At 42.3% G+C, this 13602-nt stretch overlaps 1 protein-coding gene across 2 annotated transcripts in view; it reads left to right on the top strand.

Moving 5' to 3' along the window:
* Window positions 1–13364, top strand: part of slc8a3 (solute carrier family 8 member 3) — a 79953-nt gene extending 66589 nt beyond the window's left edge. Inside the window, exons 4-7 of one of the 2 annotated variants that reach the window (XM_089117170.1) lie at window positions 4162–4286; window positions 4374–4473; window positions 5444–5713; window positions 9664–13364. In XM_089117170.1, the coding sequence (XP_088973296.1) occupies window positions 4162–4286; window positions 4374–4473; window positions 5444–5713; window positions 9664–10040 (872 nt within the window). In that variant the 3' untranslated portion in view covers window positions 10041–13364. Of the gene's footprint in view, window positions 1–4161; window positions 4287–4373; window positions 4474–5440; window positions 5714–9663 lie in introns of both variants that reach the window. The other variant, XM_039656427.2, reaches the window with a different exon arrangement.
* Window positions 13365–13602: the final 238 nt, after the last annotated feature.

Raw genomic sequence — 13602 nt, 5'->3', positions numbered from 1 at the left:
AACGACTCTTTGTTTGGGCCCAGCAATTTCTGCACTCGCTGAGAGTGGCGCATGTGCCAGGAAATCTGAATGATGACCCGGACAGACTGTTCAGGGACAATATTAACGCCAGGGAGTGGTCTCTACACCCCCAACAGTCCAGTTGATTTGGCACCTTTTCGGCAGAGCGGAAGTCGACCTATTTGGGTCAAAGGATAACACTCATTGTCCATCTGTATGACGGATAGGCCCAGCCAACCGTCATACAGATGTCGTGAATGGAAATTCTGATGCCCAGAGGGCATTGCAGACCTTTTGACACATAAGCAGCAGCAAAGACAGACCCCTCCAACTCAGGTTGGGGCGGCCTTTTCGAGGGCAGACTGGGCTTTGGCCTGTGGTCAGACCGACATCTGTATGATGGTGGGCTGGGCCTCCCACTATCCATCTGGATAGGGACTGTTTCAGGACGGCGAGACCTTTTGTGCGCCCACCAAACGAAACGAAAAGCTGTTTAGAGCGTCTGAAAGAGGCGGAACGCGTAATGTAAGCTCTCAGCACCCTAACAGGGCAGAGGAGGCTGGCACTGCTCTCGCAGTTGGATGCTGGCAGAGCTGACAGAGAAATAACCTGTGCTCGGAATGGAGTGCCAATCACCTTCGGGACATAACCATGTGTTGGTATGAGGATGACCTTTGAGTCATTCGGGCCAAACTCAAGACATGCGGTGCTAATGGATAGCGCATGTAAGTCCCCCACACGTTTGACTGATGACAGAGCCAAAAGTAAAACGGTTTTGAGTGAGAGGTATTTTAGATTCGCAGAATCTAATGGCTCGAAGGGATACATCTTTAGGGCCTCAAGGACCACAGAGGAGATAGGAACTGAAGGTGGGCACGGTGGGTACATTCTTCTGGCTCCTCTAAGGAAGCGGACCAGCTCGTTCCTTCCTAACGACTGGCCTTGCTCCGACTCCGGCAATGGCCGCCATGTAAACTTTGAGCATGGATGGGGACCTGCGAGACCTCACCCGTTCACGGGTCCAGATTTCTGTCCGTGCACCATTTGGAGAACACAGACCATTTAGACGCATAGAGCCGTCTCGTAGAGGGAGCTCTAGACTGTGTGATTGTGTTCATAACTCCTTCTGGCAGGACAACGGGTATCCGTTAATCAACCAAATGTGCAGAGACAGCGCTCTGGATGGGGATGTCAGATCGAGCTGCAAGCTTGAGAGAGGTCTCACCTCACCGGGATCGGCTACGGGCCTGAGTGTGACACCCGTGGAACCATGTTTGGTTGTCCCATCGTGGGGCAATAAGAAGCACTGGGCGGCGCGATTCCCTGGTTCTCTTGATTACCTGTGGTAACATTTAGATCTTAGGAAAAGCGTACCGTGGGTGGCTGGGCCAGATTTGGGCCAACGCATCCTCGTTATTTGAGACGAACAGTGGACAATGAGCGTTATCCTTTGACGCAAATAGGTTGACTTCCACTCTTTCGAAAAGGTACCAAATCAACTGGACTGTTGGGGGTGTAAAGACCACTCCCTGGCGTTAATATTGTCCCTGAACAGTCTGTCCGGGTCATCGTTCAGATTTCCTGGCACATGTGCCACTCTCAGCGAGTGCAGAAATTGCTGGGCCCAAACAAAGAGGCGTTCCATCAGATCGCAGAGGCTCCTGGATGCAGAGGCACACCGCCCTGGTAGGACACAACAGACATATTGTCCGAGCGGACTAGAACGTGTTGGTCCAGTATGAACGGGAGGAAGTGCTTCAGCGTGTTCTCGACCGCCAGCATCTCCAGACCGTTAATGTGAAGGCGTTTCTCTTGGTCTGACCACAGGCCAAAGACCGGTTTGCCCTCGAAAAGGCCGCCCCAACCTGAGTTGTAGGCGTTTGTTGAGATGACCTTTCGGTGCGAAATAACTCCCATAGTCATTATGCACAGTAAGCCCAGCTGAAGCACTGCTGCAGCTGCGTCCATACAGCCCAGCAACGTTTTCAAGGAGGCAGTGTTGCCATTCTGGATAGATGCGGCTAGGTGTCGAACATGGCACACGTACTCTGTCGACAGGCAAGCCTTCATAGCCACAGAGTCCAGTTGTATTCCTAGAAACGAAATTGCACTTAGTGAACGGATGGGGTGCTAGGGACAGGCTGAACGGGAGGACAGTGTACTGATATACCTGGCCGTCGCAGACGAATCTCAAGATTGGCCTGTGACGGGGTATTATGTAAATCTGAAAATAAGCGTCTTTCAGATCGAGAGACATAAACTAGTCCCTCGGGCGAATTTGAGCGAGAATTTGTCTGGTTGTAATCATTTTGAATGGTCTTCTCATGAGAGCTTGTTCAAAAGTCTCAGATCTAAGATGTTCTGAAGATGAACGAAAGTCTTGTGGGTTTGGAACGACATGAGGGTCTGGAATTAATGACAGAATTTTTGGTTGAACTAACCCTTTAAAATTATTTAAAATAAAATAAAACTATTAAGCAGTGTATATATTTCTCATTTTAATTCACCTCATAAGGTACCTTCTGTCTTGAAAAAAAAACTCAACATACAAGGTTTTCTAATTTTAAAAGTGTGACTTCTAGACCTGAAATATGTATATTAATTCAATCGTAAAATTGGCATTTCTATAATGAATATACATTCTAGTTATGCCAAGCTGTAAACATATATTTACAGTATATATAGAGTAAAGTATATATTTTTTTAAAAACTCACCCTTAATTCTTATCACAAAAATTACAATCAAGCACAAAAATCACTAACATCTGGAAAAATCATGGAGCCTCTGCTTCTTGTTGGACCCCATTGACTTTCATGGTATAATATATTCTTTTAAATTCCATAGAAAAAAAGAAAGAAAGTTATGGAACAACATGAGGGTAAATAAAGGATGACATTATTTTAATTTTTGAGTCAACTATCTCTATCAAAAAATATTAACAAAAATATTCAGATTTAAATATAAAAATGCTTAAAGGTGTTTCTGAGGGTTAGAGAACAGACACTATTATTAACTCATTATTAAAGCAATTGTAGCCAATGGAAAATCCGGATCACTCTAAAGCAAACGTGTGTGAATAATCAGCATAGCTTTAGCACCTCTTTGTTCTGTCGCTACATCTCAAATGCTACTACGGCACTCCTGTTGCCAGGAGCAACCACCCGCTCCGGCTCTCTGGATCAGCCCACACTATCACATATGATCACATCTGCCCAGTCACACCTGTCGCACCTGTCCGGCTCGGATATTCTGGGCAGGGTGATGGAACGCCAGCGGCTGTGAATATTTTTATTCACGTTTATCGGAGTAAATAAATTCCATCTAACATCTCACTGCATTCCCTCCACCATTATCTGTCTAATTTCCACACCTCCCTTTTTCTTTTCTCCACACACAGCTCTGTTATTAGCTGATGGTAAGTTTGAGTTGTGTATGTAGAGTGTGTGTGTGAGGCTAGATGAGGCCATCTGCAGTAATTGTGGTCTCGTCTGCCTCACCCTGTATGAACACACACGTGTGTCTCCAGGTTTGTGTGTGTTACAACACGTGCACGATAAGATAAGCTTTGGGTTGCAGGGGGTTTTGAAAGTTCATCTTAACTTTGGGGCTTTTTTGTGTATTTGTGGTGTGTGTGTGTGGATTTTGTGCTGTTGTCCTTATGAATCACTCAGTTCAACAGCACAGCTTACACTTGTTTCAGTCAAACAAAGTTTGGCTGTTAATCTGCTGTGTGTGTGTGTGTGTTTGCATGTGTAGTCTTTCTAATGAGAGAAACCATAGTGACAGTCGGCCTCATTCATAAAACAAAAGTAGAACCAATTTCTGCATAAATTGATGGTAAAAGCAGTGTTGCGTAAGTAGTCGCATTCGATTCAGTGCGACAAGTTACGTAAGAATGACTTTATGAAGGTTTTACACAAATTTGTTGTGCTTGTGTTTCCTGAATGAGCCCCGTCTATACGCACCTGAAATTAGTGCAAATGTATATTCTAAATGAATATTAATCAATTGTCAATGAATTACGGAGTGCATGTGAATTATTTTTTTTCTTTAACACTCTTACTCAAATGTTCTGAAAGTCTTTACTACTGTGTGTGTATTTGATGTCCTAATATGACACAATCCAACATGAAAATTTCTGTTCTCTTAATCTCTTGTAGATATTGCAGAGAGGAAGATGTCATCAGAGGAAGAGGAAGCCAGAAGAATAGCAGAGATGGGGAAGCCTGTATTGGGCGAGCATGCAAAAATAGAGATCATCATTGAGGAGTCGTACGAGTTTAAGGTACACACACATGCAGAATTCAGGAGACTAGTCGTCTTTTGTACTCAATTTTTATTATGTTTTGTGGTTGTTGTGTTTTTGCTGTAGAATACAGTAGATAAGCTGATTAAGAAGACTAACCTGGCTCTGGTCGTGGGAACAAACTCCTGGAGAGAACAATTCATGGAGGCCATTACTGTCAGTGCAGGTGATTATCAACACTGAAACAATCTGAGGGTCGAATGCGTTTTCGACTACCACTTGCAGAGGTCAAAGTGAACAAACTCAAAACGTTTTAGACCCCGTTTACACCTGTATTTAGTGTCGTTCACTTGTGATCCGATCGACCAAAACGCATCTAAACAGCAGGTGTAAACAGGGCCTAAAAGATTATGTGATATTGAAGACTGGAGTAATGATGCTGAAAATTCAGCTTTGCATCACAGGAATAAATTTAATTTTAAAACATATTAAAATAGAAAACCGTTATTTTAAATAGAGATAATATTTCACGTTGATATACTGTTTTGCTATATTTTTTGATCGAATAAATGCTGCACTTGTGAAAAAAAGATAATGTCCAAAACATAAAAAATGTAACTGTCTGAAAGATATGTACCAAAAGCAACAAAACTCTAATTTTGTGTGGGTTCATTTTTTTTTTTTACATCTCAGTTATTATTTAAACATACACTCATGCTTTTTATATATCTCTTTTGTGACATAATTACCTTGCCCAGGCCCACATGAAAACTGTGCCCACAATACTCCTACATGGTTCCACTGATCCCTCTACCCTTGTACATTTATTAAACATTTGACTAATTTAATAAGGATTTCAGCTACAAATAAAAGTGTACCATTATCAGCTTGGTTTGATATGTTTTACCATGTTTAAATTCATCCCCACAGATTTACTCCTAAAATGAATTCTACATATTAGTCTTTTATGACCCTGTGTTGAAATAGAAACACTGTTGTCACAGTATCTAGCTTTCAATTACCATGACTATCAAATCACCATGATGTCAAAGAGAGCGCTTTGGTAAGGTATGGAAGATGTGTAATGTCGGTGACATAACAATACTAACATTTTTCATTTTCTTATTTTTCCCTACCCAAATTCTGCTTTCCTTTCTTTCTTTTTCCTTTCTGTCTTTCTGCCTTTATCTCAGGAGATGAGGATGAGGACGAGGGGGGAGAAGAACGTCTGCCATCTTGTTTTGACTATGTCATGCACTTCCTGACGGTGTTCTGGAAGGTTCTGTTTGCCTGCGTCCCGCCCACAGAATACTGGAACGGGTGGGCGTGTTTCTTTGTTTCTATAGTGATCATTGGTCTTTTGACGGCTGTGATTGGTGACCTGGCCAGTCACTTCGGCTGCACCATTGGCCTGAAAGACTCGGTCACTGCTGTGGTGTTTGTAGCCCTGGGAACATCCGTCCCTGGTGAGTTTGTGAGTTTTTTTTTAATCGCCCACATGATACATTGTTGTTATAAATACAGTGTTAAAGAGGTGATTTCATAAACACTAACTTTGAAAAGTGTGGGTTCAGTAAAATTAAAAGTATTCAAAGAAATACTTTAATTTCGCAAGGGCACAAAAAAGTGACAGTAAAGATTCCATAAAAAAATCCTGAAATAAACAAAAGTTTAACTGTTTTCAGCATTAATAATAAGAGCAGCAATTCAGCATATTAGAATGATTTGTGAAGGATCATTACAGGGTTATTATAGTCACCTAAAACATTAACTGAAACTAAATCCATGAAAAGAAAAATTTTGTTTAATTTGATGTACTAAAATAACTGAATACTGAAATAGAAGTTAATAAAAACTATATAGACATATTTAAAAAAATAAATAAATAAAATAAAAATTACTAAAATGAAAAAGAAATAAAAATACAAAATATTAACTGATTCACCAATTCAAAATATTAATAAAATCTATAATAGTATCTTGTGATATTAAAATAACACTGGATCATGTGACATATAAGATAGGTGCTGATGCTGAATTATTTTCCATCAAATTCATGCAATATGAGTGCGTCATGAAGCACATATGGAATCAGTCCAATGAAGAGATGGAACGTCATAGGCAGGTGACGTCATCGACCAGGAAACTATAAAGCACCCCAAAATCACAACCGCGTCAGCTTCTGATAGACTGAAGCAAGTCGATCACGGGAATGCCGGGAGTGTCGCGGAATGACGCAGCGTCTTGTTCCCTATTCAGTGATCTAGGGTTACTTACGTAACTGAGACGTTCCCTTTCAAGCGACCTTGAGCTGTGTCAAACGCTGTGGGAACGCTATAGAGTGAGCTCGTACAGCCATGGGTGAAGGCTGACCAGCCGACTTGTAGGCAAGTGAGAGGGCCTCAACCACCCACTTGCTCATCCTCTGTTTAGACGCAGGACACCCCTTCTTGGGTGGCCTGAAACAAACAAACAGTTGTTCAGATCTCCTCCACAGGGCAGGTTTGTGGACATGAGCATCTAGAGCCCACACAGGGCCGAGTAAATTAAGTTTCTCCTGGCCTGACGACATAAAGGGAGAAGGACAGAAAGCTTGCAGAACTATAGGTTTAGCAACATTAGTAGGAACCTTAGGACCATAACCTGACCTAGGATGGAGAAAGGCCTTCACCATACCAGGCGAAAATTCCAGGCACGAGAGAGGAACCGAGAGTGCTTGAATATCTCAAATTCTTTTTAGAGACAAGATGGGAAGAAGAAAGATAGTTTTTAGAGTGATGAACTTCTCAGAAACCTCTTTAAAGGGCTTGAAAGGAGCTAGAGAGAAACCTTTTAATACGAAGACCAAATCTCAGGTTGGCACCCTCATGCAAACTGCTGGTCTTAGCCTCAAAGTACCACAAAGAAAACGTGTTATAAGTGGTTGTCTCCCCAAAGAGACTCCACTCAAAGAGACGTGGGAAGCAGCTAGTGCCGCCACTTACACCTTTAGTTTGGAGGGGGATAGCCCTGTGGAGAAACACTCCTGTAGGAACTCCAGCACTGCACCCACCGACAGTTAACTGGGTCCAGGTGGTGATCTCCACACCAAGAAGTGACTAATTTCTACTTCAAGCCATATAACTTCCTCGTGGGCAGAGCTCTGGAGTGGAGAATGGTCTCAATAACCATGATTGAGACACCAGAACTTATGAGCTGGGCTCCTCAGAGGCCAAGTCCACAGTTCTGGGCAGTGGTTAAGGATCGACCCACTCGCCTAAGCCGTCGAGGAGAGACACTAGGTCTGAAAACCATACTCGGGCCAGCCAGAACGGGGCTACTAACAATAGACTGACCCCGTCCCGGCAAACCCTCGCCAGAACTCCTGGGAGCAGAGCAATCGGGGGGAATGCCGATGGCTCTGCTCCCATTCTAGTTTAGAATGTGAATGCCCTGGAGCCACAGTGGAACTAACGCTGCGTCCATGCATTTCGTGAATGTGCAGGGTGATAAAGCTAGACCGAACAGAAGGACACAATATTGGTACGCTTCACCCCCAAAAACTCAGATGAAGTTCCTGTGTTGCAGAAGGATGGAAATGTGGAAGTACCTTTAGATCTATAGTGACAAACCAGTCCTATGATCTGATTTGTGACACGATCTGCTTGAGAATGAGCATCTTGAAGTTGAGCTTCCCTACTGAGCGATTTAACAGGCACAGATCTGGATGCAACCCCCCATCCTTCTTTGGAACAATGAAATATAGGCTGTAATAACCTGACTCTCTGCTGGGAGGACGAACCCATTCTATAGCCTCCTTTTGCATGAGCGTTTTCACCTCCTGTTCCATTAACAGAGCCTGCTCGGGCCCACCACGGTGGGCAGGACCCTTCTGAATCGAGATGGAAGAGATCTGAACTGAATCGCATTGCCTTTTTCCATCGATTGCAGGACCCACTGAGATACTCCACACTCTACTTTTGATGTGCTCGGTGTGACAAGCTACTCGACGGCCAGTGATTGCTCCCGGCCAGCAGTCCCTTGGATGTGAATTTTGATTGGTAGGTATTTCTGGAACGCTGCTTCCTGCTTCTTTTCTTCTTGGAACCTATCGATGAATAGGCCAGCAGGAGATAAAGGGGCATCCAGAAGGAAGGCTTTCTCTCTCTCCTTCATACCTGAGAGGATCAGCCAGTGATGTCTCTCTGCGGCCACCAGGGCTGCCATAGTACGGCCCATTAGCTTGGCCGACTCCTTGGTTGGTGAGTAAAGATAAATCTGCTGCCTTACACAGTTCTCCAAGTATGCCAGTGCCGACCTCCTCACTCTCACTCACAGCCTTTAATAGGTCGGCCTGGTATGTCTGCGAAATATACCGGGAGTTTTCCAGGACTTTGATACCTCAGTGTGGAGGTCTGGAAAAAACGAGGAAGGGGGGAGCGCGGACCGTGGGGAGCGCGGACCGAACCACTCTCCTCAAAGAGTGATTGGTGGGAGTTGAGCATTCTCAGAGGAAAATGCTCGCAATGCTCACAATCAGCCCCGTCGTGAGTTGACTGGGCATGCTACACTCCCAAACAAACAACACATAGTTTATGTGTATCCCCACTCAGGGGATAACGCAAGCAGGGAGGAACACACTTTCTATAGAGTTGCTCGCTCGTCATTTTATATAGTTTTTTTGATGTGGAATAAATGTGAGAAAACTCCTACCTAGTGAGAACTAAGGATAGACAAAAACACTGTTGCTGAAGGCACAGAAACAGACGCTGTTGTGATTTTGAGTTGCTTTATAGTTTCCTGGTCGATGACGTCACCTGCCTATGACGTTCTGTCTCTCCGTTGGACTGATTCCATACGTGCTTCATGACGCACTTACGCAGGGTTGTTCCCACAGCGTTTGACGCAGCGTCTCATTCCCTTGAAAGGGAACAGTGGTTCTAAATTGTAATAATATTTCACAATATTACTGTTATTACTGTATTTTTGATCAAATAATTTGTGAGCATAAGAGACTTATTTCAAAAACATTAAAACATCTTTCTGACCCCAATCTTTTGAACTTAGTGTATATTGTTATTATTTTATTATTTTCCCTGAGGTTTACTTATAGTTAGTAAAGTGTTTTTTTGTGCCAAAATCAGACATGATTTGGATTTTAATGACCAGTTTCTCTATCGGACCCTTGCATTTAATGAGGTGAACTCTCTGCCGTCAGAAAAGTACATTTTGCTGCTCAGTTTCAATAAATGCGCTTTGGATCGGGGAGGGAGTTTTGATAAAGTATGTTTTTAAAGTTCAATGAACTATTTTATCTCATCAAATCAGTACAAAATCTGATTCCTACTAATTTGACTCATTTTAATGCATGGTAGTCATAGGGCATTATACTTTTTTAACGAAAGCATCTACATCAGCATCTTACTTTTCTCCTCAGACACCTTTGCCAGTAAAGTTTCAGCGGTGCAGGACAGTTATGCGGACGCGTCTATCGGTAACGTGACCGGTAGCAACGCCGTGAACGTTTTTCTGGGAATCGGTGTGGCGTGGTCAGTGGCCGCCATCTACTGGCACATGCAGGGCCGTGCGTTCGAGGTGCCAGCAGGTTCCCTGGCATTTTCTGTCACTCTCTTCACCATCTTTGCCTTCCTGGCGGTGGGCGTCCTGCTGTACCGGCGCAGGCCTCACATCGGTGGAGAGCTGGGCGGCCCGCGCACACAGCGCATCCTCACGACACTCTTTTTCTTCAGTCTCTGGTTTCTCTACATCCTTTTCTCCAGTCTCGAGGCTTACTGTCATATACAGGGCTTCTGAAGAGAAGTGACTGGGGTGGGGTGGGGGTCGGAGTTGAGGAGAGATAGATGCGAGTAAGAGCTAAGGATTGATTCGGAAAGGTCGCTAAGGTTTGAAGCAGGTGTGGATTTGAAGGGGACATTCATTCTTCAGATGCCTTTGTGCTGAAGATGAAGAGTGTGAAGCATCTCTCTGAAGGGAGGGACAGTCTTTAACCTGGAGTCTGAGCTTTTCACAGTCTATATTTTTCTCAACACCTGCTGAGAACGACTTTTTTCTAATGAAGTATTTTGGGAAAAAAAAGACAAAAAATAACAAAAAGAATTAAAGGATTCAAAGGACTATTTTCAAATCTGCTTCCAGGATTAGAAGTAATATTTCAACAGAAAAGTGAAAATATGTAACTACATGAAATCTGTTATTAAGTGACATTTGAAGGACCCATAAAGTTTTTATTTATTTTTTCCTTGTTTAGTTTGGTACGAACTCACAGAGCTTACAGCTTTTACCGTCTGGCCATAGTCCTGGCTCGGAAAAACCGAACACGGAGAAGAGAGACGAATATGAACAATGGCTGAACACTGCATTTTCTCCCTGTATGGATATAATCTGCTTCCATATATTTTCTGTACTTTTGTGTATTTCCTTGCCAAGTGTTGTTTATCTGAGCATCACAGAGGCCTCAGAGAGTTGCAGGATGCAAAAACACACAAAAAAAGTGTCAAAGAGGGAAAATGAGGCCTTTTGCATTTGAACCCACTACACATTCATCGAAATGAATCACTAGTGTATTTTCTGATGACACCGTGAAAGAAAGCGCACTGCATCCGCTATAACAGTTGTTGTTGTTTTTTATCTTTCAGTGTCGTTGAACAAATATAAAGCACCCCAAAGAGATCCCCCCCACCCCTTCACCCCAGAGAGTCCCTCTATATAGAATCACATGACCATTTTACCTCCTTTAATGTGCATCTAAACAGTGTTTGAAGTGAAATCGGTGGATTCTGAGTCTTTCATTGGGGCCTTTAACGTGGTTCGTAATGTTTACAGGCCTTCGGTAGAAAAGAGCGAGAATGGAGCGATAAAAACAGCTCGAGACGGTTGTGTGATTTTCTTTAACGTGGTGAGAAGGGTTTTGTGAGTTCCAGCAAGCCATAGAGAGATTTTAGGCAGAGCTGCATCAGTTTAAAGAGCAGCCTTCAATTCATCTGATGGACTCAAGAGTTTTTCGTGCCTATTATTGCTGTTATGAGCTGCAAAAGAAGGATGTGGGTGGGGGTTCTGTATTATCTGGGGGATGTGATGTCATAAAGAATTGTTTAGGATGGCCAATAAGAGCCCAGAACCAAAGAACAGAACCTTAGACTACCATCCACAAGCTGCAGTGGTTATCTGGGCCACAGGGGGGCCACATCCCTGTTCCTCCTCTATATGTTCATCACACAACCCGAGCATTTTGTGTGCGTGATTGCGTGTATGTTGATGTGCGTTTTGTATTTTTTCTAGCCTCATTGCAAATACAGGACAAATCCGTTGTATGTGTTCCATTTTTATTGTTTACATTCATATACAGCTGTTTATGTATACAGCTGTTTATGTGTGCGTGTGTGTGAGAGAGCGCTGTTGAGAAACTCTTCATCCAAATTGCATATGTTCTTGCTGGCATTGCTTTAGCCTGCTCTGTGCTTCCTAATTTTGCTCATAATCAATGTGCTTTATAGAAAAAAAAAACAAAAAAAAAAAACAGAAAAGAACCACTTGAAGATATCACAACAAATCGAACAAATGCTCTTCATGACTCATGCAGGCTCATGCTCTTGTGTTTTTTAGCATTTAAAGTTTTATTTTGTACAGGAAGGCAGGAGTGTGTGCGCTTAGCTATACAACAGACACTTTCTTTATCCACATATACTGATTTATGAGCATGTACTGCCTACATAGACAGCATCATGTATATCTAATATATGCAATTGATTATGCAGCCTTCTGAGATGCCTCAATTTGGCCAAGTTTTAGACAGAATTGCTTGTATTCTTCTAAGGGAACCTCTTAATGCGTTGCAGTGAACTCTGAGGTAATGTTTTTTTTTCACTCGTTATGCATGGGTAATAATTTTTACGTATTATGTACACTACCGTTCAACTTCTATAAAAGCAAGGATGCGTTAAATTGATCAAAAGTGACAGTAAAGACATTTATACGTTTCAAAAGATTTCTATTTCAAACAAATGCTGTTCTTTTACATTTTCTATTCACCAAATAATCCTGAAAAAAATTGTATTATGGTTTTCACAAAAAATATTGACATTGATAATCTTAAAGAATTGTTTCTTGAGCATCAATTCAGCATATTATTATTATTATTATTAGATAATAATTGGTTGGAATTGGTCGTAAGTTGAGTCTTTTGATGTTCCCTGTGTAGGCAGTAGACAGCAAGGCAGCTCGTTTGGTTTTGGAACACAGCCACTCACACACCTCATAAGCTGCTCTGTGTACCAGTATAAGGCATGATGAAGAATATGCTTATGAAGAGAAATATCAGTATTTACACAGTATTCAACTTTCAGTGAGCTATTGTTTTCTGCCAGCATGTGTTGTTGAATGTGTCCTGAGTCAGAGGGCAGCTAAACTACAGTAGATCTTCACCATATCTGTGCACATGTGAGCATGTGTTTCTTTGAGATGGGTTTTGGTAGAGGTAGCAGTCTTGTAAATCGTATTATCCAGTTCGGCTGAATCAGCCAATGGACACTCGGTGTTGGGCTCAAGTGCTTCAGACTTTGCATTGCTCTTCCTGCCTCTGCCTGGATCAAATCACACACACTTAGACATATAGTATGCACTCACACATGCACAGTTGAATTAACTTTACACTGCTGATGCCTGTTATGAAAAGGTGCGGGTGGGCCTTCATGTAGGATGATGGTTGAGCATGAAAGTCAGCTGAAACCACCAGCTTTGAACTTTTCTACTGCCAACTAACACTTCCAGCTGTTTAGATGCAGGTGAACTGGTTTAAAAGAGATTTCAGATGATGTCACTTATAACCTTGAAGTCACACAAGTCTTACAAATGTATCAGGGGTCCGACTCTTTCTCTCTCACACACACAAACACACACTCCTCTTCAGCCTGGTGATGAAGCAGATGGTGGTTATTTTCATTTAATGCTGTTTTTTCTCATCTTTTTTTTTTTACTCTTCTCTCACACACACAAAAAATGTGTTTTATTTTCAGGGGATTATGCATGAAATTGACCTTAATTTAATTAATTTATGTCCGCCGAGTTATTTATTTTGAATTCTTTTGGTCAACAGAAAAATAAAAAGACGTTTGAAAAATCTCTCTGACGTCAGTCTGGTCTTTCTCTGTATTTCTGTCAGATTGCCACTAGTCACCAACAGTCACAAATTCGAATATCATATTTTTGATATTGTTGGCAAGTTGTCTCACGGTTTTGTATTGACATTGAAACATTTCTTAATAACAACATTTGTTTGCCAAAAGTGATATTTTGCTATTTCTTAAATATTTAGGTTCATTACTGCTTATTTTTAGATTGAAAGCGTGTAATAGGCAGT

This window comes from Pimephales promelas, chromosome 11 (assembly GCF_988280905.1).
Source record: "Pimephales promelas chromosome 11, fPimPro1.hap1.1, whole genome shotgun sequence".
In the NCBI taxonomy this organism is placed as follows: Eukaryota; Metazoa; Chordata; class Actinopteri; order Cypriniformes; family Leuciscidae; genus Pimephales; species Pimephales promelas.
This window is presented reverse-complemented; position numbering and strand designations above follow the sequence as displayed.